This window comes from Salmo trutta, chromosome 26 (assembly GCF_901001165.1).
Source record: "Salmo trutta chromosome 26, fSalTru1.1, whole genome shotgun sequence".
NCBI lineage: Eukaryota > Metazoa > Chordata > Actinopteri > Salmoniformes > Salmonidae > Salmo > Salmo trutta.
In genome coordinates this window covers 25,013,543-25,039,408 of record NC_042982.1, presented here as the reverse complement: position 1 = coordinate 25,039,408, position 25,866 = coordinate 25,013,543, and the positions used below count along the sequence as shown (strand labels likewise).

The 25,866-nt window shown below is 43.3% G+C and overlaps 1 protein-coding gene across 6 annotated transcripts; it reads left to right on the top strand.

Annotated features, from left to right (window-relative positions):
• The first annotated feature begins 37 nt into the window (after positions 1–37).
• LOC115163518 (clathrin heavy chain 1-like) lies at positions 38–25,725 on the top strand. 6 transcript variants are annotated; one of them, XM_029715498.1, is made up of 34 exons: positions 38–578; positions 1,512–1,719; positions 2,164–2,166; positions 9,612–9,880; positions 10,175–10,336; positions 10,459–10,572; positions 10,694–10,867; positions 11,798–11,995; positions 12,168–12,368; positions 12,610–12,762; positions 12,909–13,031; positions 13,196–13,333; positions 13,511–13,675; positions 13,870–14,050; positions 14,185–14,348; positions 14,491–14,616; positions 14,723–14,865; positions 15,006–15,240; positions 15,356–15,478; positions 15,668–15,813; positions 15,965–16,148; positions 16,295–16,487; positions 16,751–16,908; positions 17,047–17,319; positions 17,486–17,653; positions 17,849–17,998; positions 18,195–18,326; positions 18,441–18,551; positions 18,725–18,895; positions 19,099–19,320; positions 20,025–20,045; positions 23,962–23,999; positions 24,084–24,159; positions 24,336–25,725. In XM_029715498.1, the coding sequence occupies exons 1-33, from the start codon at positions 537–539 to the stop codon at positions 24,112–24,114; spliced, it is 4,920 nt and encodes a 1,639-aa protein (XP_029571358.1). In that variant the 5' UTR covers positions 38–536; the 3' UTR covers positions 24,115–24,159; positions 24,336–25,725. The 6 variants fall into 6 exon arrangements, with proteins under 6 accessions (XP_029571358.1, XP_029571359.1, XP_029571354.1 ...); XM_029715499.1 differs by lacking the exon at positions 20,025–20,045; XM_029715494.1 differs by lacking the exon at positions 23,962–23,999.
• Positions 25,726–25,866: the final 141 nt, after the last annotated feature.

The following is a 25,866-nucleotide window of genomic DNA, read 5'->3' as shown; positions in this document are numbered from 1 at the left end:
CCAGAGATATCTTCAGCGGCTTCCGGATTGATAACATTCTGACAAAGATGGTGGCTAAATGAAGACGTCTAGCTCAGGCCATTTACCTTCGAAAAAAATGTCACAGTTCCGGTTTGCTTAAGGGGGTGGCTCTCAATGCGATAGCAGCTGTGTCTTATCGGTTTAGTTCACTGACTGTATATGAACAAAAACAATTAGGCAGTTGGATGTCTTGCTTCCTCTTCCGTCTCAGATTTTGAGCCGTTTCCGCCGCCATTGCAGGTTTGGACTGAGATCAGTGTTTAAGACACTGCCATCCATCCATTCCGGCAGTGGAGAAAACGCATAAACATCCGGCGGCTACACTTGACATAATATTTTGGAATCACAATTTAGAAAATATTCCCAATAACAGCTTGCTTGGACGTAAATATCCACTGTCTGACTACGACATACGAATCAGTGAGTGAGGAGGTCGTAGCTAGCACGGTGCTAACCTAGCCAGCTAGCTTTTTAGCTAGAATTCCAGGACTCCGTAGAAGCAAAGGAAAACCGCAATGGCTCAAATACTACCTATTCGCTTCCAGGAGCACCTGCAGGTATGAAAACAATATAGCTAAATACTAGTCGTGGCGAGGGATCGTAACTATCTCACTAAACCCCTCCAGGTCTTTATCGGCTGCTTGACGATTTTCGCTAACTGTTAGCTAGCTAAGCTAACTGTAGCTAGCTGTCCAACACCCGCAGCGAAATGAATGACCTCTCCTCCCCGTTGCCATATTATGCTAGCTAGCTAGCTAGCGAAAAGACTAGCACAGTGACAGTGAACGTTAACTTTCTGTGGTTGCCATCAAACGTAACGTTAACTGCTTTTATATGATAGCTGCTATTTAGATTTTAATTGGCCTGCTAACTCAAACATATGTCATGTTAAGTAATGGCTGCTAACTACTTAACTAGATAGATACGTTTCTGTTTGACAGTCCATTCAATAACAGCCAGATAGATACATTTAGCTATTTTTGCTAGTGTGACACTGATCTTAGATTACCCCTACCCTGACATTCAAGTGAGGCAGTTGTTCAGTAAACTAAATTGGTTTAAACAACAGATGTTCTATGGTTAAAACAACATAGCTATCAACAATACCTAGCTAGTTAGTATTATTTATTTTGATGTATTTATTTTGATGTAGTTAGCTATATCTATGGCCATAGGATGATAAAAGGGTAATGGGTTTGAGTCAGTACAAATGGATAGCTACAGTACGAATTATCATCAACATAAAATCTTAATCTCTGCTTTGATCATTAACCTGTGCATGAGCCTTAAGGTCTGTTAGCCCACTGATCTAAAGTGTTGGCATTAGTTCCAGGATAGGAGCCAACACGTTTTCAGGTCTCAGACAAGATCACTCACTCACTCATCATGTAAGCGTAGTTCACTGAACCACCTCTGCTACACAGTCACACTAGCAATTGTTTTTTTCAATCAAAATCTTTCTAACAATGTAATAATTCCATTTCCTTTAGCTCCAGAACCTGGGGATCAACCCAGCTAACATTGGATTCAGCACCCTGACTATGGAGTCTGATAAGTTCATCTGTATAAGAGAGAAGGTGGGCGAGCAGGCACAGGTTGTCATCATTGATATGGCCGACCCCAACACTCCCATCCGTAGGCCCATCTCTGCAGATAGCGCCATCATGAACCCTGCTAGCAAAGTTATTGCCCTCAAAGGTAAGGACTTCCACTGAGCCTGACTTGTTTCCTTTGACTGAACTAATATGTACAGAGGCTGTGTTTTTAACAACTTAATTCATCCAAACTAAGTGGTTAACTTCAACTTTATTGACTGCTGTAGGCCATCATTTCCCTATGTGTTGCTGTCCTAATATTAAAGGGAGTTTGTGTACGTACGATTTTGTTTGTCAGCAAGTTATTGATCTAGGCCTGTCACATTCTCCTTCACCTGTTAATGACCATATACAGGCCTGTCCATTTCTATTTTGTTTTAAAAAATCAGCAGTAAAACTGCTTGTGAGTTGCAATTTATAGTCTACATTTGAAACAATTGAACCCCTTTTGTACACTGATAAAATTGTCATACTATCATGAATGCTTTTTCTATTTTTGCTTGTTTTTGCTCTTTTCGTTTCTTAATGCTTTCTTATATGTTTGCAGACGGTGAGTTGGATTTTATATATCATGAGTTGTGGAAGTTGTAATCATGTTTGCACTGTGTTGGAATGTCTGCCCAGTACTGTATATGTTCTGTTTACATCGGAAAGAGTGTTAGAAAGTAGAATGGAAGCACAAGGGGATTGATTTAAAGAACAGGAGGCTATAGGGTAAATGGCAAACAGAATAGGGAAATTCAAGGGAGTTCATCAAGACCTCTAGGTTTGAGGAAAAAAGGGTTAAAGTAAAAACATCTGAGAATGCCTTGTGCACCTTTTATATTGCACACTACTGTCTCAATGGCGTAGAGGTCAAGGCTAATGCACAGGCTGAGACGGTGAAACATTCCTCTGACGCAAGATCCTTGTGATAACTTTTGATAATGTATTATTCATGCCCCTATTATGACTATATCCAGTTTGAGAGCTGGTCTTGGACTATAGGCCAAAATAGTCATGGTTTGCATGATTTTTGTCAGTGCATCCTGGGCTGCAGTGTAAGAACCTTGCATTTCAGAGACCAAGTGTATTGCAGATTAAACTTCAGGAAAATCAGATATGCAATGCAATATTTCAATACTAGACTATCGTAGCCAAATTAATTTGTATATTTGTTTGATTAATATTGATTTGACACTATGTATTCTATAATGTATTCTATTTTACTTGTCAGACAATATACACTAATGACCAAAAGTATGTGGACACCTGCTCGTCGAACATCTTATTCAAAAATAATGGTAATTAATATTGAGTTGGTCCCCCCTTTGCTGCTATAACAGCCTCCACTCTTCTGGGAAGGCTTTCCACTAGATGTTGGAACATTGCTGCGGGGACTTGCTTCCATTCAGCTACAAGAGCATTAGTGAGCTCGGACACTGATGTTCGGCGATTAGGCCTGGCTCACAGTCGGCGTTCCAATTCATCCCAAAGGTGTTAGATGGAGTTGAGGTCAGGGCTCTGTGCAGGCCAGTCAAGTTCTTCCACACCGATTTCGACAAACCATTTCTGTATGGACTTCGCTTTGTGCACGGGGGCGTTGTCATGCTGAAACAGGAAAGGTCCTTCCCCAAACTGTTGCCACAAAGTTGGAAGCACAGAATCGTAGAAAATGACTTATGCTGTAGCGTTAAGATTTCCCTTCACTTGATCTAAGGGGCTTAGCCCGAACCATGAAAACAGCCTCAGACCATTATTCCTCCTCCACCAAATATTAAAGTTGGCAGTATGCATTGGGGCAGGTAGCATTCTCCTGGCATCAGCCAAACCCAAATTTGTCTGTCGGACTGCCAGATGGTAAAGCGTGATTCATCACTCCAGAGAACCCATTTCCACTGCTCCAGAGTCCAATGGCGGCAAGCTTTATACCACTCCAGCAGAAGCTTGTCATTGCACATGGTGATCTTAGGCTTGTGTGCGGCTGCTCGGCCATGGACACCCATTTCATGAAGCTCCCGACGAACAGTTATTGTGCTGACGTTGCTTCCAGAGGCAGTTTGGAACTCTGTAGGTAGTGTTGTGACTGAGACCAGATGATTTTTACGTTCTACATGTTTCAGCACTCGGCGGTCCTGTTCTGTGAGCTTGTGTGGCCTACCACTTCACGGCTGAGCCGTTTTTGCTCATAGACGTTTCCATTTCACGATAACAGCACTTACAGTTGACCTGGGCAGCTATAGCAGGGCAGAAGTTTTACGAACTGACTTGTTGGAAAGGCGGCATCCTATGACGGTGCCACGTTGAACGTCACTGAGCTCTAAAGTAAGGCCATTCTACTGCCAATGTTTGTCTACGGAGATTTCATGTCTCTGTGCTCGATTTTATACACTTGTCAGCAACGGGTGTGGCTGAAATGGCCAAATTCACTAATTGAAGGGATGTCCACATACTTTTGTGTGTACATACCAGTCAAAAGTTTGGACATACCTAATTATTCCAGGGTTTTTCCTTATTTTGACTATTTTATACATTGTAGAATAATTGTGGAGACATCAAAACGATGAAATAGCACATGGAATCATGTAGTAACCAAAAAAGTGTTAAACAAATCAAAATATATTTGAGATTCTTCAAAGTAGCCACCCTTTGCCTTGATGACAGCTTTGCACACTCTTGGCATTCTCTCAACCAGCTTCATGGGGTAGTCACCTGGATTGCATTTCAATTAACAGGTATGCCTTAATTTGTGGAATTTTTTTCCTTGATGCGTGTTGGGACACGTTAGGGGTAGTATACAGAAGATGGCACTATTTGGTAAAATACAAAGTCCATATTATGGCAAGAACAGCTCAAATAAGAAAAGAGAATCGACAGTTCATCGTTACTTTAAGACATGATGGTCAGTCAATCCGGAAAATGTCAAGAACTTTGAAAGTTTGTTCAAGTGCAGTCGCGAAAACCATCAAGCGATATGATGAAACTGGCTCTTATGAGGACCACCATAGGAAAGGAAGACCCAGACTTAACTCTACTGCAGAGGATAAGTTCATTCGACTTACCAACCTCAGAAATTGGCAATTAACTACACCTCAGATTGCAGCCCAAATAAATGCTTCAGACTTGATGTAACAGACACTTCTCAACATCAACTGTTCAGAGAAGATTGCATGAATCAGGCCTTCGTGGTCAAATTGCTGAAAAGAATCCACTACTAAAGGACACCAATAAGAAGACTTTCTTGGGCCAAGGAACACAAGCAATGGACATTAGACCAGTGGAAATCTGTCCTTTTAGGTATGATGAGTTAAAATGTGAGATTTTTGGTTCCAACCGCCGTGTCTTTGTGAGATGCAGAGTAGGTGAATGGATGATCTCCGCATGTGTGGTTCCCACCGTGAAACATGAAGGAGGAGGTGTGGGGGTGCTTTGCTGGTGACACTGTCAGTGATTGACTTATTTAGAATTCAAGGCACACTTAACCAGCATGGCTACCACTGCATTTGGCAGCGATACACCATCTACTAAGCGCAAACCAGGTGGGGACTATCATTTGTTTTTCAACAGGACATTGACCCAAAATGCACCTCCAGGCTGTGTAAGGGCTATTTGACCAAGAAGGAGTGTGATGGAGTGCTGCATCAGATGACCAGGACTCCACAATCACCCGGCCACAAACCAATTTAAATGTTTTTGGGATGAGTTGGACCGCAGAGCGAAGGAAACGCAGCAAACAAGTGCTCAGCATATGTGGGAACTCCTTTAAGACTGTTGGAAAAGCATTCCAGGGGACTACCTCATGAAGCTGGTTGAGAGTACAAAGCTGTCATCAAGGCAAAGGGTGGCTAACACTTTTTTTGGTTACTACATGATTCCTTATGTGTTATTTCATAGTTTTGATGTCTTCACTATTTTTCTCCAATGTAGAAAATAAGAAAAACCCTTGAATGAGTAGGTGTGCACAAACTTTTGAAATGGTACTGTGTATATACAGTGGCAAGAAAAAGTATGTGAACCCTTTGGAATTACTGGGATTTCTGCAAAAATTGGTCATAAAATTTGATCTAATCTTCATCTAAGTCACAACAATGAACAAATACAGTCTACTTAAACTAATAACACACAAACAATGATACGATTTTATGTCTTTATTGATCACACCGTGTAAACATTCACAGTGCAGGGTGGGAAAAGTATGTGAATCCTTGGATTTAGTAACTGGTTGACCCTCCTTTGGCAGCAATAACCTCAACCAAACGTTTTCTGTTGTTGTGGATCAGACCTGCACAACGGTTAGGAGGAATTTTGGACCATTCCTCTTTACAAAACTGTTTCAGTTCAGCAATATTCTTGGGATGTCTGTGAACCGCTCTCGAGGTCATGCCACAGCATCTCTGTCCGGTTGAGGTCAGGACTCTGACTGGGCCACTCCAGAAGGCGTATTTTCTTCTGTTGAAGCCATTCTGTTGTTGATTTACTTCTGTGATTTGGGTCGTTGTCCTGTTGCATCACCCAACTTCTGTTGAGCGTCAATTTTCCAACCTTTTGGACAGGCCTAACATTCTCTTGCAAAATGTCTTGATAAACACGGGCGTTCATTTTTCCATCGACGATAGCAAGCTGTCCAGGCGATGAGGCAGCAAAGCAGCCCCAACCCATTAAGCTCCCTCCCCCATATTTTACAGTTGGGATGAGGTTTTGATATTGGTGTGCTGTGCCTTTTTTCTCTCTCTACACATAGTGTTGTGTGTTCCTTCCTTCCTTCCAAACAGCTCAACTTTAGTTTCATCAGTCCACAGAATATTTTGCCAGTGGTGCTGTTGAACATTCAGGTGCTCTTTTGCGAACTTCAGATGTGCAGCAATGTTTTTTTTTGGACAGCAGTGGCTTCTTCCGTGGTGTCCTCCCATGAACACCTTTCTTGTTTAGTGTTTTACATATCGTAGACTCATCAACAGATGTGTTAGCATGTTCCAGAGATTTTTTTTAAGTCTTTAGCTGACACTCCAGGATTCTTCTTAACCTCATTGAGCATTCTGTGCTCTTGCAGTCATCTTTGCAGGACGGCCACTCTTAGGGAGACTAGCAACAGTGCTGAACTTCCTCCATTTCTTGACAATTTGTCTTACCGTGGACTGATTAACATCAAGGCTTTTAGAGATACTTTTGTAACCCTTTCCAGCTTCATTCCAGTCAACAATTCTTAATCTTAGGTCTTCTTTGATCTCTTTTGTTTGATGCATGGTTCACATCAGGCAATTCTTCATGTGAATAGCAAACTCACATTTATTTTATATTTTTTTATATTGAAGGGCAGTTCTAACCAGCATCTCCAATCTCATCTCATTGATTGGACTCCAGGTTAGCGGAGTCCTGACACCAATTAGCTTTTGGAAAAGTCATTAGCCTAGGGGTTCACATACTTTTTCCAACCTACACTGAATGTTTAAATGATGTATTCAATATAGACAAGAAAAATACAATTTGTGTGTTATTAGTTTAAGCACACTGTCTATTGTTTTGACTTAGAGGAAGAACAGAATTCCAGGTAATTCCAAAGGGGTCACATACTTTTTCTTGCAATTGTATAATGTAAGTGATCAATGTGTCATTTCTCTTTGCATTAGATGGGCTAGTTTTATTTTTTAAAATGTAGTTCTGTGATTTGTAGTCCAGGTGTATAGCGTTACACAACAGGAAATGCAGGCCTATAGACTTTTGAGTGGTGAAATTTGAAAACAATAGCAGGTTCATCATAGGCTACAGACAGAGGAAATTAATGAATAGGAAACCCTTTCCTTGCTCCAATAATAAGCCAGTGATTGGAAAGCCTGAAATGGAATGGTTGTCAGTCAGTGCATCCAAAGACACTTCTCGTACGTCATCAGTTTGTGTTTTGTGGTCTTGCGTTAATCAGCATTCAGACCCAACCCCAAACTCCTTAATTCATCTCAGGATGAACATACTGCGGTTAGGAATCCTGTAGAGCTGCTTGAACTCCTTGAAGATCACCTATGACTAGGCACATACAATATTAGGACTTTTTAACAATAATTAATAGAAGGACCTTATACAGTTCCTTCAAAGTATTCATACCCCTTGACCTATACCACATTTAGTTTTTACAGCCTGAATTCAAAATTGATTAAAAAAAATCTCACCCATCTACACACAATACCCCATAATGATAGTGAAAACATGTTTTTAGAAATGCTTGCAAATTTATTGAAAATAAATACAAGTATTCACACCCCTTTGCTATAACACTCCAAATTGAGCTCCGGTGCATCCAGTTTCCTTTGATCATCCTTGATATCACTACAATTTGATTGTAGTCCACCTTTTGGACAATTCAATTGGTTTGACATGATTTAGAAAGAAACGCCTTTCAATATAAGATCCTACAGTTAACAGTGCATGTCAAAGCAGAAACTATACTGTGAAGTCCAAGGATTTGTCAATAGATCTCCACAATAGAGTTGTGATGAGGCATATGTCTGGGGAAGGGTATTAAACCATTTCTAGTGTGTTTTTAACATTTCCTCCAAGGGCACAGTGGTTGCCATCATTGGCAAATGGAAAAAATATGGAACTACCCAGACTCTGCATAGAGCTGGCCATTCGACCAAACGAAGCAACCGTGCAAGAAGGACCTTGGTCAGGGAGGTGATCTAGAACCAAGTGACCACTGACAGAACTATAGAGTTCGTTGACTGAGATAGGAGAAGCTGCCAGAAGGACAACCGTGTCTACAGCACTTCACCAATATTGGCTTTATTGGAGAGTGGCCAGACGGAAGCCACTCCTGAGAAAAACGCACATGACCGCACATCTGGAGTTCGCAAAAAGGCACGTGAAAGTCTAAGAGCGTAAGGCAAAAAATGTCTTTGGTCTAATGACAAATGTAACTCTTTGGCCTGAATGCAGAGAGCTATGTCTGGAGAACCAGGCACAGCTCATCACCCTTCTAACACCATCCCTACATGAGGCATGGTGGTGGCAGCAGTATGCTATGGGGATGCTTTTCAGTGGCAGGGACTGTGAGACTGGTAAGGATGGAGGGAGCAATGAATGGAGTCAAATACAGGCAAATCCTTACTGAGAATCTGCTTCAGAATGAAAACGACCTTAGACTGGGGACAAGATTTATGTTTCAACAGGACAATGACCCTAAGCATTCAACCAAAGCAACGCTGGAATGGCATCAGAACAAGAATGTGAATGTTCTTGAGTAGCCCAGCTAAAACCCAGACTTGAATCCCATTGGAAATCTGTGGAATGACTTGAAGATTGCTGTTCACTACTGCTCCCCATCTAACTTAACAGTGCTTGAGGGAATGGGAGAATCTCAAAATCCAGATGTGCAATGCTGATTGCACATACCCAAGACAACTCAAAGCTGTAATTAATCACTGCCAAAGGTTCTTCTACAAAGTATTGACTCGGGTGTGAATACTTATGTAAAATAGATATTTCTGTATGTCATTTTCAATAAATTAGCAACATTTCAAAATATCCTGTTTTCCCTTTGTCATTATGGGGTATTGTGTGTAGATGGGTGAGAAATCTATTTACCCCATTTTCAATCCAGGTTGTAACACAACAAAATGTGGAATAAGTCAAGAAGTATGAACTTTCTGAAGGCACTGGTTTGGAAGTTATCAGTTCACCCAGTCACTAGTGGTTGCTGTTTATTAGCCTCGTGGATTGGTGATGTCTTATCTTTTTTTTGGATTGGATCTTTTCCTTCCTGAATGCAGATCTTACCACGTTATTGGTTGCCCGTCGTTGTGGTCTTGCTTTCTGCATTGCAAGTGCTGTATTGTTTGGTCATTTGGTGGCACTCGCACCAAACCATGACTACCACTATTTCTAAATCAAGTGAAATTTGGTATTACAGTATTTTCATTTCCCCTCTAGTTTGTTTGTGTGTGGTGATTAGTAGTTTACATTAGTTAGTGGAGATACGGTGTTAGATCATCATATTGCTAAACCTTTTAATGTGTGAATTTTCAGCGGCAAAAACTCTCCAGATTTTCAACATTGAGATGAAGAGCAAGATGAAGGCTCACACCATGACTGATGACGTCACTTTCTGGAAGTGGATCTCCCTCAACACTGTAGCACTGGTCACAGACAACGCCGTCTACCATTGGAGCATGGAGGGAGACTCCCAGCCAGTCAAAGTCTTTGACAGACACTCCAGCCTAGCAGGCTGTCAAATTATCAACTACCGCACTGACGCCAAACAGAAATGGCTGCTTCTCATTGGGATTTCAGCACAGGTACTGAAATAGAGGGAATTAGATTGGATTTATGGTTGACGCTAGCTGTATTCTCCTGAAGTGACTTGAGTTTTTTTATTTTTTAAATGAGTTTGTCATAGAAGTTAATCCGTGTGAGTGTCTACACTAATGTACAGCAATACACTGACCTGAGATGCTAATAACTTGCTTTTTGGCTGTTTTGAAGCTTGCACAGCATTATGAAATGTTCTGCCCTGATAAGGCTTAATGTACCACTGGAAAATACTGCTGTAGCACAAGCTCTTGTACATTATGTGTTTTCCTTCATTTCAGCAAAACCGTGTGGTGGGAGCCATGCAGCTGTACTCTGTGGACAGGAAGGTGTCCCAGCCCATTGAGGGCCACGCCGCCGGCTTCGCCCAGTTCAAAATGGAGGGTAACACAGAGGAATCGACACTGTTCTGCTTCGCTGTCCGAGGGCAAGCTGGAGGAAAGGTAGGAATCTCCACTCAGCATGGACATGGAGTACTCAGGGAGGGCTGGAATGGAAAAAGAAAAATGAGCGGGGAGATGTCTCATAGTTGTTTTTCCCTCTGAATGTGTTTTTGCTTTTCTAGTTACACATAATTGAAGTGGGAACCCCACCAACAGGCAATCAGCCATTTCCAAAGAAGGCAGTGGACGTGTTCTTCCCTCCTGAGGCCCAGAATGACTTCCCTGTTGCCATGCAGGTACTGGAACCACTTCACAGACAAGAACTCAAACCTGTTCCATACAGTCATGCAGGCCCTCTGCATTAATACCTGTTATGATACAGCTTCTGAAGCCTTGTCCTTGCTCTCTGTCCTCTAGATCAGCTCTAAGCAAGATGTTGTCTTTCTCATCACCAAATATGGCTACATCCACCTGTATGACCTCGAGACTGGCACCTGTATCTACATGAACCGGATCAGCGGGGAGACCATCTTTGTTACAGCCCCACATGAACCAACCGCTGGCATCATTGGAGTCAACAGGAAAGGACAGGTAAGTCTCCACTGGGTAAATGGGAGTGTTTTAATCCTTTTATCAGGAGTAACCAGATGCCAGTGGGCTGATCTTTGCGTTTCCTGTCCAAAACACACAGATCCATTAAATATTAAGGAGGATGGAAAGCTGATCCATGTCTGTAGAGCCTACTGCTCCAGCTCTCCTCCTCAGAATTCACAAACACTGTATAGTACCTGTGTGATGATGACTTGAGAGTCCCATATATGTGACAGTGGAAAAACAGGGTGTGTTTGTGTGGAAGTGTGCTTTTGTCGATTTTTATTTTTTATTTTATTTAACTAGGCAAGTCAGTTAAGAACAAATTCTTATTTTCAATGACGGCCTAGGAACAGTGGGTTAACTACCTTGTTCAGGGGCAGAACGACAGATTTTTACCTTGTCAGCTCGAGGATTCGTTCTTGCAACCTTTCGGTTACTAGTCTATCGCGCTAACCACTAGGCTACCTGCCGCCCCAAATTGACGTGTGTGTCTGTCTGTCTGTCTGTCGGTGACCTTGGCTAAGGGAAGCCTTGTTTAATACTTATCTAACGGCACCTCCAGCAGAGAGCAGCATGTGAAACACAGTTGGAGATCCTGCCAGGCGTCCTAATCTCCTTAAAGCTCCTGGCTCTCTAACCCTCCAGTCTGCTGCTCCTTTACATCTTAATGTAACACACACACACACACTGCTCCATGGGGATGTCTATCTGTGTAGTTAAATCACAAATGCTATTCTCTAGTCTAGCAACATTCTTTTTACACGTTCAGTTAAATTCTGAATAAATATGTGAGTTTAACAAAGGAATTATATAACGGTTTTGTTACATTTGTCAGTACATATAAACGAATGTAATAGTACACATATTTTCATGTCTGTATAGGAGTGGGCTCTCTAACCCTGTCTGTGTGTTAATGTGTTTGTCCAGGTGTTGTCAGTGTGTGTGGAGGAGGAGAACATCATCCCCTACATCACCAACGTGCTCCAGAACCCAGACCTGGCCCTGCGCATGGCCGTGCGCAACAACCTGGCCGGGGCCGAGGAGCTGTTCGCCAGAAAGTTCAACACCCTGTTCGCTGCAGGGAACTACTCTGAGGCTGCCAAGGTGGCCGCCAATGCTCCCAAGGTACTGCCAATGCACCAAAACGCCCAAACAATGAAAATCATGATCTGGTAAATGTTTTTTGGATGATATTTCAGCTGTCTTGTGTATAATAAGGTTTCTACTACTACGGTCTTCTATGTATCATGTTCACATTTTTTGAAAGTCAAAACGCTCCTTTCCTCCTCCTCCCCAGGGTATCCTGCGTACCCCGGACACCATCCGTAAGTTCCAGAGTGTGCCGGCCCAGCCGGGCCAGACCTCTCCACTGCTGCAGTACTTTGGCATCCTGCTGGACCAGGGCCAGCTCAACAAGTTTGAGTCTCTGGAGCTGTGCAGGCCCGTCCTACAGCAGGGACGCAAGCAGCTGCTGGAGAAATGGCTCAAAGAGGACAAGGCAAGGAAACTATAGTTATCATAATAAACTGAGACTATAGTTGTCTCTTACTGTTGAGTTTGGATGTTCAACATTGAGCTTAACAGTTGTATGTTCCAATTATGTATTGCTCAACATATAGCAGTGCTCTAATCAAATATCCCTGTAACTATTGGGCTGGTTAGGACTTTATTCGAGACAGTGTTGGTTAGGGATTTACAGCTTGTAATGTGTGAATGAAAATTGCATGTCTTTTTTGCAGCTGGAGTGTTCAGAGGAGCTGGGGGACCTGGTGAAGTCAGTGGACCCCACTCTGGCCCTCAGCGTCTACCTCAGGGCCAACGTGCCCAACAAGGTCATTCAGTGCTTCGCTGAGACCGGACAGTTCCAGAAAATTGTCCTCTACGCCAAAAAGGTTAGTTGTGGTGGTTGTATTTCTATCGACAAGTCCTTTCCAATATAACATTTGACTTGACACAAAATGGAATTCTTTAATATGGTCAAATTAGATTGTATTCAGTTTTTAAATAACGGATGTGTTTTTCCTTATTTCCCTTCTAGGTGGGCTACACTCCAGACTGGATGTTCCTGCTAAGGAATGTGATGAGGATCAGTCCAGAACAAGGCCTGCAGTTCTCCCAGATGCTGGTGCAGGACGAGGAGCCACTGGCCGACATCACACAGGTCAGATGGCCAAACGTCTTCACCATCTCAACCCTTTTATCGTCCTATTTACATTTACATTTTCTGAAGGAAAAAAACCTTGTTCAGTGCTGCGCTGTGAGGTGCTGTATACAGTAACATGATTGATGTGTGGTAGCTGATGTATTGTCTGTCTCCCTGTTCAGATCGTTGACGTGTTTATGGAGTATAACCTGATCCAGCAGTGTACCTCCTTCCTCCTGGACGCCCTGAAGAACAACAGGCCTGCTGAGGGGCCTCTGCAGACACGCCTGCTGGAGATGAATCTGGTCCACGCTCCACAGGTACACACACATCACACCCCATCCCATACAGACCCAACACTTACACAGCAATTGTATGTTTTTTTTGTTGTTGTTTTTTTTATTTATTTTAGTGCCACACTCTTATTTGCTTCTCTTCCACTGACTCATGATGTCATGGATTTTAAATTCATGTATGATGTTTTTTTTCTGCTTCAGGTGGCCGATGCCATCCTGGGCAACCAGATGTTCACCCACTACGACCGTGCCCACGTTGCCCAGCTGTGTGAGAAAGCTGGCCTGCTGCAGAGGGCTCTGGAGCATTACACCGACCTGTACGATATCAAACGGGCTGTGGTGCACACACACCTGCTCAACCCTGAGGTATAGGACACTATCTAACACAACCACACACTGCATGGAATAGAATGTCCTGGAGAGTTCATGGTCTTGGAGAACAGTGTGTACTTGCTGTGTTTTGCTCTTAATAAACATAACCTTTATCGACTAATGTGTGCATACTGGTATTTCTCCTGTCTGTGCACAGACTCTGTATGTGTATTGACTCTGTCCTGCAGTGGCTGGTGAACTTCTTTGGCTCCCTGTCAGTGGAGGACTCTCTAGAGTGTCTTCGGGCCATGCTGTCTGCCAACATCCGTCAGAACCTGCAGATCTGTGTCCAGGTGGCCTCTAAGTACCACGAGCAGCTCTCCACCAACTCTCTCACTGAGCTCTTTGAGTCCTTCAAGAGCTTCGAAGGTAAGCAGGCCATACACCTGATGCAAACCACCTAGTCTTGTCCTCACCTGCATGGAACATGCTCATGACTGTCTCAACAACCACATCCTACCTCTCTACCTATAGGGACTAAGTTCTGTCTCTATTCATTCCAGGTCTGTTCTACTTCCTGGGTTCCATCGTTAATTTCAGCCAGGACCCAGAGGTCCACTTCAAGTACATCCAGGCCGCCTGTAAGACGGGACAGATCAAAGAGGTGGAGAGGATCTGCAGAGAGAGCAACTGCTACGACCCCGAACGAGTCAAGAACTTCCTCAAGGTAAGGGAGAAAAGTAGGCATTCTATAGCATGACATCACAGTTCAGCTTACTTCAGTCTTTATTTGTTTAATTACCCTGAAAGCCAAGTCTAGCTGTTCGTTTGATTCTGTGAGCTGATATCAATCTTTCCTCTCTTCACAGGAAGCTAAGCTGACTGACCAGCTCCCCCTGATCATCGTGTGTGACCGCTTTGACTTTGTCCACGACCTGGTCCTCTACCTGTACCGCAACACCCTGCAGAAATACATTGAGATCTATGTGCAGAAGGTACATAAACCCATATTAACCTGCGTAACAGCTTCTTTTTTTATACACACATACACCATTGTACGATATGTGAATTTTCTGTAAGAAAAATGTGTTTGTGTGTCAGGTGAACCCCAGCCGTCTGCCGGTGGTGATTGGAGGGCTGCTGGATGTGGACTGTGCTGAGGATGTGATTAAGAACCTGATCCTGGTGGTGAAAGGACAGTTCTCCACTGATGAACTGGTGGCTGAGGTGGAGAAGAGGAACAGGTAAGGACTGTGGGGACAGGTTATGTCTCAGTCCAGACTGGCTTTATGATGTAGTGCATTTAATTGTGACATTACTTCTGAATATATCTAGTTTATGAGCGCCTGAAACTTGAAGACGTGTATATATTTGTTGGCTCCAGACTGAAGCTGCTCCTGCCTTGGCTGGAGGCCCGTATCCATGAGGGCTGTGAGGAGCCAGCTACCCACAATGCCCTGGCCAAGATCTACATCGACAGCAACAACAACCCAGAGCGCTTCCTGCGTGAGAACACTTTCTACGACAGCCGTGTGGTGGGCAAGTACTGTGAGAAGAGGGACCCCCACCTGGCCTGCGTGGCCTACGAGAGAGGACAGTGTGACCAGGAGCTCATTAATGTGAGTGGGGAAATAAGAATTACATTTTCACTTGACTAATACATTGAAATGTTAATTTTACACTGTTTGCGTATGTTTTCCCTCAAATACTGATCATTTTACATTTCCTGTACAGGTGTGCAATGAGAACTCTCTGTTCAAGAGCCTGTCTCGCTACCTGGTTCGCCGTAAAGACCCTGAGCTGTGGGCCAGCGTGCTGCTGGAGAGTAACCCGTTCAGAAGACCCCTCATCGACCAAGTATGGACCTGTTCCTGCCTGTTTGAAACGCAAACCTCATCATCCTCACTAAAACCATGGCCCAAAATGTGCTGTGATGTCCCACCTAAACGTTGCTTATATTTCTCACGATGGTTAAATTATTTGTGACTTGTTGGCTATAAGTTCTCTCCATTCTGGAATAATGAATGATGTTTATCTTTCTTTCAGGTTGTTCAGACGGCCCTGTCTGAGACACAGGACCCAGAGGAGGTGTCAGTCACAGTCAAGGCCTTCATGACTGCAGACCTCCCCAACGAACTCATTGAGCTGCTGGAGAAGATCGTTCTGGATAACTCGGTCTTCAGTGAACACAGGTACTAGGGCTACTGAAGCTCTGCTACCTGTGCTCACTGGCAGACTGAGCTGTCCATTGTGTGTCTGCTCTTTCAATACCAGACTTGTTTGGAACTTTAAACTTGTTTTAGTTTGCCATGCTGAGGAGAGTTCATCTGTGTTTTTATTCAGAAACCTGCAGAACCTGCTGATCCTGACAGCCATCAAGGCGGACCGGACCCGTGTGATGGAGTACATCAACCGCCTAGACAACTACGACGCCCCCGACATCGCTAACATCGCCATCAGTAACGAGCTCTTCGAGGAGGCCTTCGCCATCTTCAGGAAGTTTGACGTCAACACATCCGCCGTGCAGGTCAGCGGTTGAGTCTTTTGCTCTGGCAAATGGAACATTGACCAAAATGTTGCTTGTTCAATTCCCGTTGTGGGCAATGCTACCGTTCTGTCTGAATTCTATGGATTAAGAGGTGAACTTGACAAAAGTTATTTCTGTGTTTTTAGGTTCTGATTGAGCACATTGGGAACCTGGACCGGGCCTACGAATTTGCTGAGCGCTGCAACGAGCCTCCGGTGTGGAGCCAGCTGGCCAAGGCTCAGCTGCAGAAGGGTCTGGTGAAGGAGGCCATCGACTCCTACATCAAGGCTGATGACCCCTCTGCCTACATGGAGGTGGGCCAGGCTGCAGCCCAGAGTGGTAAGAGACAAGAAAATGATCTACGTATTGTCCAGCATACAACCAACATTAGGGTTTTTCAATGTAGGCTTGCTATTGGTGGTGAAGGTATTCACCTGCATCCAATTTGGGGGGATAGTAGTCTGTGTACCAGTCTCTAACGTTCCACTCCTTGTGTCATATTCCAAAGAGACTGGACTTTCTGCAATCTCAAAGTTGCAGAAACCAGGCTAGGAGAAAAGGGTTTAGTGAAGTAAATCTAAATGTTCCTCTACTATCCTCAGGTAACTGGGAGGACCTGGTGAAGTTCCTTCAGATGGCCCGTAAGAAGTCCCGTGAGTCCTACGTGGAGACAGAGCTCATCTTCGCCCTGGCCAAGACCAACCGCCTGGCTGAGCTGGAGGAGTTCATCAATGGACCCAACAATGCCCACATCCAACAGGTACTCTCCGAACACAAAATACACATACTGGCGCATACACACACCGGCATACCCCCACACAGGTTTACCTGACACATCCTTCTCCATCACTGCTGACCAGTATCATACCTTTTCTTATGAAGTATTTCTCTATTCCAGGTGGGTGACAGGTGTTATGATGAGAGGATGTATGATGCGGCCAAGCTGCTCTACAACAACGTGTCCAATTTCGGGCGGCTAGCGTCCACCCTGGTCCACCTGGGAGAGTACCAGGCCGCCGTGGATGGAGCCCGCAAAGCCAACAGCACCCGCACCTGGAAAGAGGTGTGCTTTGCCTGTGTGGATGGAAACGAGTTCCGCCTGGCCCAGATGTGTGGCCTGCACATCGTTGTCCATGCTGATGAACTGGAGGAGCTCATCAACTACTACCAGGTAAGGCCCATTTGGTTCAATTACTACCAATATTCACTCTCATAGCAATTGCCTTATCCTGGCCAGAGTTAAAGAAAATAATTTACCAAATCATACCGTAGCATGTGATAAATGTGTTTTTAATGGTCCTGTGTTAATTGAAGATGCCATGGTTGTTTGTCTCTAGGACCGTGCTTACTTTGAGGAGCTGATCACCATGCTGGAGGCAGCCCTGGGTCTGGAGCGGGCTCACATGGGCATGTTCACCGAGCTGGCCATCCTCTACTCCAAGTTCAAACCCCAGAAGATGAGGGAGCACCTGGAGCTCTTCTGGTCCAGAGTCAACATTCCAAAGGTAAGAGAGAGGAAGAACGCTACGAGATAGATGTCTATATGCAAGCGGATTGAAATGATCTGCATAGTCTTTATATTTTCATATTTGTTCATATGTTATTTGAATGCAGCAATGTGTGTGATTTAGTGATTGTATCTTTGTGTGCTGTTTTGGGGTGGGTGTAGATAATGTTAATGTGTGTGATTGTATCTGCAGGTCCTGAGGGCTGCAGAGCAGGCCCACCTGTGGGCGGAGCTGGTCTTCCTCTATGACAAGTATGAGGAGTTTGACAACGCCATCCTCACCATGATGAGCCACCCCTCAGACGCCTGGAAGGAGGGACAGTTCAAAGACATTGTCACCAAGGTAACTGACTGACTGCAGCAACACACAAGCTCAGCATTGACTGCATGTCATGTTTTAGATTTGCAAACATTTCGTATTGGTCATTCAAGGACAAGTTGTCATGATGTATACCTTGGTCATTGTATTAGGCCAAGTATTTGTCACTGACTAGATATCCACATCCTGCAGCTAATTGTATGAGGCTTTGTGATTCCAGGTGGCCAATGTGGAGTTATACTACAAGGCTATCCAGTTCTACCTGGAGTTCAAACCATTGTTACTGAACGACCTGCTCATAGTGCTGTCACCACGACTCGATCACACCCGCGCAGTCAACTTCTTCATGAAGGTACTAGGATGCTACTCTGTCCATACTTGATAGCTTATTGTATGTCAATCTTTGGCATTCAGAACGACCTGCTTGACTGTTCACTGACCTGGACTTTTCTCTGTCCACCTCCAGACCAAGCAGCTGTCACTGGTCAAGCCGTACCTGCGGTCAGTGCAGAACCACAACAACAAGGGTGTCAATGAAGCACTTAACAACCTCTTCATCACAGAGGAAGACTATGCGGTACTAAGATCTTGTAACATAAGCTTAGTTTTGCATACTTTGGAGAAAATTATCTGTGAAAACTCTAAAATTACCATTGTGAAAAGAGAAAGTTCCGTTGTTGAAAATAAGTGTGCATTCATTTTCTGTCATGCGGAAATGACTTTCTCTCTTGTTACTCCTGTCCTGTCCAGGCCCTGCGTGCCTCCATCGATGCCTACGACAACTTTGACAACATCACCCTTGCCCAGGGCCTGGAGAAGCACGAGCTGATTGAGTTCAGGAGGATCGCTGCCTACCTCTTCAAAGGCAATAACCGCTGGAAGCAGAGCGTGGAACTCTGCAAGAAGGACAAACTCTACAAGGTCCAGCTTCTCCTCAACTTTATATCAAATACTAATATTTTGTCTAAAGACCAGTGATCATCAGCTCACACAGATACCCATGCTGCTGCTGTTTTTTGTAAAATGTGTGGATCATAACATTGCTTTTAGATATGACACTGTCTGAATTCTTTCCCCATGTTTCCCCTGTTTTGATGTTTATGTCTGTGGTGTTTTGTGTGTAGGACGCCATGCAGTATGCGTCTGAGTCGAAAGACGTGGAGCTGGCTGAGGAGTTGTTGGCCTGGTTCCTGGAGGAGGATAAGAAGGAGTGCTTTGCCGCCTGCCTCTTCACCTGCTATGACCTGCTGAGGCCTGACGTAGTGCTGGAGACGGCCTGGAGGCACAACATCATGGACTTCTCCATGCCCTATTTCATCCAGGTCATGAGGGAGTACCTCTCCAAGGTGGGTTAGGTTGGCCATGCCTCGGATGGCAGTTCACCCCATAGGGTATTTTATACAGAGTCTGGTAAGGGTTTTTTGTGCCTAGGTTATCAGTGTCTACAGTGAAAAGTAGGTACTGTTAACATGGTGAGGCAATTTGTTGTCAGGTGATGTTTTTAATGTACCAATTTACCTTTTTGAGGAGGTCACCTTTTAGGATCTTGTAAACAACCCACAACTTCAGCCGATCACATCCTGTTCCGTTTCTCTCGATCATGTGACCGGTAATCATGTGTTCTGTTTTGATTTGGGTTTTCATCTCTGCTACTTTTCCATACAAATGTTAACGTCAGGAGATTCATACTACTTAGTATTCTTCCATGCCACATATATTTGTCATATGGCAAGAAATATCACTTCTTGTGGTAGAACATAATGGTAGTATAGGCTATAGTCTGCTGGAATCGAGGACAGACCACTACGTAGACCAATTGTACAAAATTATGCATGTTGTATGATGCTTACTATAATGGTATTTTAAAAACAGGTCTGCTGATATAAAATATCTAACTTAAAAGTACCACATTTGTATCAAAAGTGGCTTATTTCCATCTCACTTTTTTTTTTTTTTTTTTTCTTCTCTGATTCCACGTTTGTTTGTTCTCTCTGTTGGGAGAGAGTGTTTTGTTTTTCTCCTTAAGTTGCCTCTCTGAATTCCCTTTCAGGTTGATGCGATTAAGGAAAAGGTGAAAGTCCAGCCATTTCCAGTCATTCTTTTTGACCCTCTGTAGTCTGTAGTTTGGAGGAGTGAAACTAGAGGAAACTGCATGAGTCTGTCCCCTCCCCATGTCACTGCTGCTTTTGACTCCACTCTCCACACCTTGACTAGACCCAGAATGGTCTGGAGTGGGGCTCTCCCACCCTGCCTCTGGGGAGCTGCTGGGCATGCTGGGGTTTGGGATGGCTCTATTAGCTATTGCTCTTTGTTCCAGGGTTGAATCAGTGACTGACCAATCAGGATTCAGGAACTCATTCACCCCAGCAACACCCAAACAGAGGGATGTTTAGTTCCGTTCCATTGAGGCTGCCCACATAAACCAGCAAACTCAGTAACTGTCTAGGAGCAGGAAAGGAGAGCTCTACTCTGGATAACCTACTGTTGTCAGACAATCCTCTTCCTTAGACCTGTAGATACTAATGAAAAACTACCACTGTCTGTAATATCACTGATCTGCAGTCTGCTGTTGGCTTGAGGCTGTGATAATCTCTACCACTTGCCATTTAGGGGTCAACTTTGGTAGAGTACTGGGGTTTGATTTGTACTGAAATGAATGCTGAAACAGCCCTGGGACCACATTGAATGTGGTCTGACCAGTGCTTAGGGCCAACATTGTTCAATTTTGTCCTTTATAGGGAAGTAATGTAGCCTCATTTGGGCTGTGCACAGCTGGAGACAGCTGCAAAGTGGGAGAATAGAACACATTGTGTATGGAGTACCCTCTTATGTAACGGTTTACGGAATTAACTCTCAAAGTAAAAAATGCCAAGTTTTAGATGTAAATATCCTCAACAAATTATGACGTTTATGTGGATGTTTTTTGCATTTTATTATAATTGTGTTCCTTTTATTTGTTATATTAGTTGTAGTGTCTTTGCTACTCCAGAACTGTAAAGTGTGGTCTGTTTAATGACAAGTGGGGTACTGTGTGTACATAGTGTGTAGAACGCGCGTAACGTACTTGTATTGTATTCAGGGCAAGCATGCGTTTCCCCCTCCCATAGCATAAGCAGCATTTTTGGACAGGCTTGGAGACATTGTTGTTGGCTGTGCCTGCTTCTGGATGCCTTGACTGGCTGTACAAACCATCCCTCCATCCTCTCACTCCCTCCACTGTGGCACACTGCCTTTTTCATGCACTCTTCTAAACAGAAATGATCTAACTGCCGCTTCAGCATGTCTCTTTCCCCTTCAATGAACCTACAGCCTGTTTACCTGTATCTTTAAACAATGTACTGACTGTTTTGCCAGAAGGCAAGTATGTAGAGAACTGAACCCTACGTTGTGATCTGACAGGAGAGAAGTATATTCATAACTTATCATGGTTTTGTTGAAGTGATCTTGTGAAGTTTCAGGATGCAGAGGTTGTGTATGTCTCTCTTATTCAAGATGCTGCTTGCTTGAACCTGTGAATTGTCAGTCTTGCCTTTTCTTTTACAATTCCTGCTCTAAGCTGCTTAACAACTAACCAAGCAGACCAAGCAGATAAAGATTTCCCTTATTTGCTGGTTATTGACAATTTTAATATAAATATAATCTTTCCATTTAGAACTTTTTATTATCATTGTGGTTTCCAGTTGATTCATTGAATCTGTTTGTTCAACTTCATGGTAGGGAACATTTTTGTTGTTGGTGTTAGCAATGTGATAGTGCTTGTAATCCCTGGTAGTTAGATTTCTGTGACGTTGGCCCATATTAGAGCTGTTGAAATGGGTTTGGTTCTCTACATACTGTCCAAACACATGGAAATAGATGCACCTGGTGGCTGGATGGTGGGACCATTCTAATTTATTTAATATTTACAGTGCCGTCGGAAAGTATACAGACCCCTTGACATTTTCCACATTTTGTTAGGATTCAGCCTTATCCTAAAATGGATTAAATAGTTCCCCCCCTCATTAATCTACACAGAATACCAGATAACAACAAAGCAAAAACAGGATTTCTTTTACATTTTTGTTCATTTATTTAATCCATTTTAGAATAAAGTTGTAACGTAACAGCGTGGGAAAAGTCAAGGGGTCTGAATACTTTCCGAAGGCACTGTGTGTATGTATACAGTGCCAGTCAAAAGTTTGGACACCTACTCATTCAAGGGGTTTTCTTTATTTTTACTATTTTCTACTTTGTAGAATAGTAGTGAAAACATCAACTATGAAATAACACATATGGAATCTTGTAGTAACCAAAAATGTGTTAAACAAATCTAAATATATTTGAGATTCTTCAAAGTAGCCACACTTTGCCTTGATGACAGCTTTGCATTCTCTCAGCTTTTGCTTCATGAGGTAGTCACCTGGAATGCATTTCAATTAACAGGTGTGCCTTGATAAAAATTTGTGCAATTTCTTTCCTTTTTAATGCGTTATAGCCAATCAGTTGTGTTGTGACATGGTAGGGGGGTATACAGAAGATAGCCCTATTTGGTAAAAGACCAAGTCCATATTATGGCAAGAACAGCTCAAATAAGCAAAGAAAAATGACAGTCCATTATTTTTTACATTTTAGCAGACGCTCTTATCCAGAGCGACATACAGTAGTGAATACATACATTTCATTAAAAAAAAAAATATTCCCCCGTACAGTCAATATGGAAAATTTCTGCAACTTTGAAAGTTTCTTCAAGTGCAGTCACAAAAATCATCAAGCGCTATGATGAAACTGGCTCTCACGAGGACCGCCACAGGAGTGGAAGACCCAGAGTTACCTCTGCTGCAGAGGATAAGTTCATTAGAGTTAACTGCACCTCAGATTGCAGCCCAAATAAATACTTCACAGTTCAAGAAATAGACCCATCTCAACATCAACTGTTCAGTTGAGACTGCGTGAATCAAGCCTTCATGGTCGAATTGCTGCAAAGAAACCACTACTAAAGGACACCAGTAAGAAGACTTGCTTGGGCCACGAAACACGAGCAAGGACATTAGACCGGTGGAAATCTGTCCATTGGTCTGGAATCCAAATTTGAGATTTTTGGTTCCAACTGCCGTCTTTGTGAGACGCAGAGTAGGTGAACGGATGATCTCCGCATGTGTGGGTCCCACTGTGAAGCATGGAGGAGGAGGTGTGATGGTGCTTTGCTGTTCTGTGATTTATTTAGAATTCAAGGCACACTTAACCAGCATGGCTACCACAGCATTCTGCAGCGATACGCCATCCCATCTGGTTTGCACTTAGTGGGACTATCATTTGTTTTTCAACAGGACAATGACCCAAAACACACCTCCAGGCCATGGTAAGGGCTATTTGACCAAGGAGAGTGATGGTGCTGCATTAGATGACCTGGCATCCACAATCACCTGACCTCAACCAAATTGACATGGTTTGGGATGAGTTGGACCGCAGAGTGAAGGAAAAGCAGCCAACAAGTGCTCAGCATATGTGGGAACTCCTTTAAAACTGTTGATAAAGCATTCCAGGTGAAGCTGGGTGAGAAAATGCCAAGACTGTGCAAAGCCGTCATCAAGGCAAAGGGTGGCTACTTAAACAAATCCAAATATATTTTATATGTGAGATTCTTCTAACACTTGTTTTGTTTACTACATGATTCCATATGTGTTATTTCATAGTTTTGATTTCTTCACTATTATTCTACAATGTAGAAAGTAGTTAAAATAAAAACCTTTAAATGATTAGGTGTCAACTTTCGACTTGTACTGTATATATTAGTGTTTTGTTTAGGCTTAGTTGTGTGTATCTAATCTGAAATTAGACTCCTTTACAACCCTAATGCTGGGCTGTCGTGGTCAAGCTTGGTAGCTAGTATCGCCAGTAGCCACTAGTAACAGTGCCTGACTAAAAAACCCTCCCACACACCGTAGCATGGCCTGCCTCTTGTGGCCTGTTTTTTTTTAATCTTGACTTTATTCATCTCTGCCTGTCAGGAATGGTCCCATCGGCCAGCCAGTGAAATAACCCAGAGGTCAGTTATAATGGCATCTCATTAGAGCTCCCCTTGCTGGCTGTGTCTGTGGTTAACATGCTCACCTCTCTTCCTGCCTCTCAGGTCGACAAGCTTGACGCCTCCGAGTCCCTGAGGAAACAGGAGGAGCAGAACACAGAGTCCCAGCCCATTGTTTATGGTACGGTGGCCTGACCTCTACATAACCCTGCCGCTCTATTGGTTGAATATGTTAAAGGGGGTCTATAATGCTTTGAAGTTTTAGCACCTGGGCAGTGTTAACCCTTTGCAGTGTGTTTGTATATTAGTAATCTTGTCATGAAGCTCATGCTAGTGTCCTCCGTGTTTGTGTTGCAGGCACGCCCCAGCTCATGCTCACTTCAGGCCCTGGTCAGGCTGTGCCCCCCCAGCCTGGCTATGGAGGCTACGGCTACCCAGCAGCACCCACCGGCTACGGCCAGCCTCCCCAGCCTGGCTTTGGCTATGGCATGTGAACGCCCACCACCCCTGACCCCTTAGTCACCTGTTTGTCTCTCCTTGTGTTCCTCACCAGCTTACCATGCTCACAATAGAGGATACAAACAAAAAGAAAACCTGCGCTCTTTTAAATTATTTGTATTATGTTCTCCTTTAAAAACTGCAATGGGCTTTTATTTGTATTGTTTTGAACAGATATTTGACCACTTTTTTTTCTTTTTCACATTCCATATTTGACTACTTAATAACACTTACTTTTAATGATGATTTTTGTGTAATAGTTTTTTTATGGGGTTATGTATGTAAGTGGACTTGAGAAAGAAGCAATTAACTTTTTTTTGAAGTAGTTGGAGAAGCATCTAATTTGCACTCTGTCGTGAGAAGAAACTAATATAGAAACTCTTAATTTTGATGTACTGAACGTGTGAACAGCTTACATTGTCTATTCGTCTGTCTGTATAATGCATTTCATTATTGTATATTCTGAAAAAAGGTTACATATAATATTTGAACATATATTGCCACTTCAACACTAAGTAACGATAGTATATTCTGCACAGGCGTGTAGCTTTAAGTTTTAAATGCGTACGGACGTATGTATCTGAGTGTGAATGTGTGTGTGATCTAAATAAGAATTTTAATCCCCCTTGTTCTATACTGGCTCTCCAGTCAACCCCAGTAGATGTTAGTCCTCCTTTGTTGGCTCCGTGTGTTTAATCTAGGTGACCTTCTGTTGTGCCGTGTACAGTGCTTGTGTGTGAGACTGTGTCTGTGTATGTGCAGGGGGATCGAAGGCTGACTCTTCAGACCCATACGTTTGTATTTACTCACCACCCTCCTTGTGCTGAGGTCTGTGTATGCCAGGTGTTGTGGTGTTCTAGGTCACCATATTTTTGTGTGTACAGAAGAACGATCGTTTTAAAAAAGTGGAGATCCTGCTCGTCGTCCTCCACGGCCCTGTCCCGTTTGGTTCGGTCAGTGCGATTGGCTCTGAGAACAAATGGAGGAATTGGAGGACAGGGCCGTTCTCCTTTGGTGTCCTAATGTCAACTTGTTTAGATCAGTAACACTCCTGTAGGTTATGTATTTCAATGGTTATTATGAAGAATTAGTTCAGTACTACAGCATACAGTTCTTTGTCAAGAATGGTCTGAAATAAAAGCCTGTATTTACCTTGATGTATTCCCAAAGTGCTTCGAGCTGTGTGTGTAAAGTATCATCCTAATCTCGGAACATTCCTTTCTATTATATTAACAATAAAACATTTTCATAAAAAACATGCTGGAAGAGAAATATAAAAGACTAAAGTCTATCCTGTAGATAAAATATTGGTCCCTGTATGACTGGAAGCTGTTAGGCACAGTCAAATTATTTTATCCTACAAAGAAAACATGTCATAACAGAATTTACG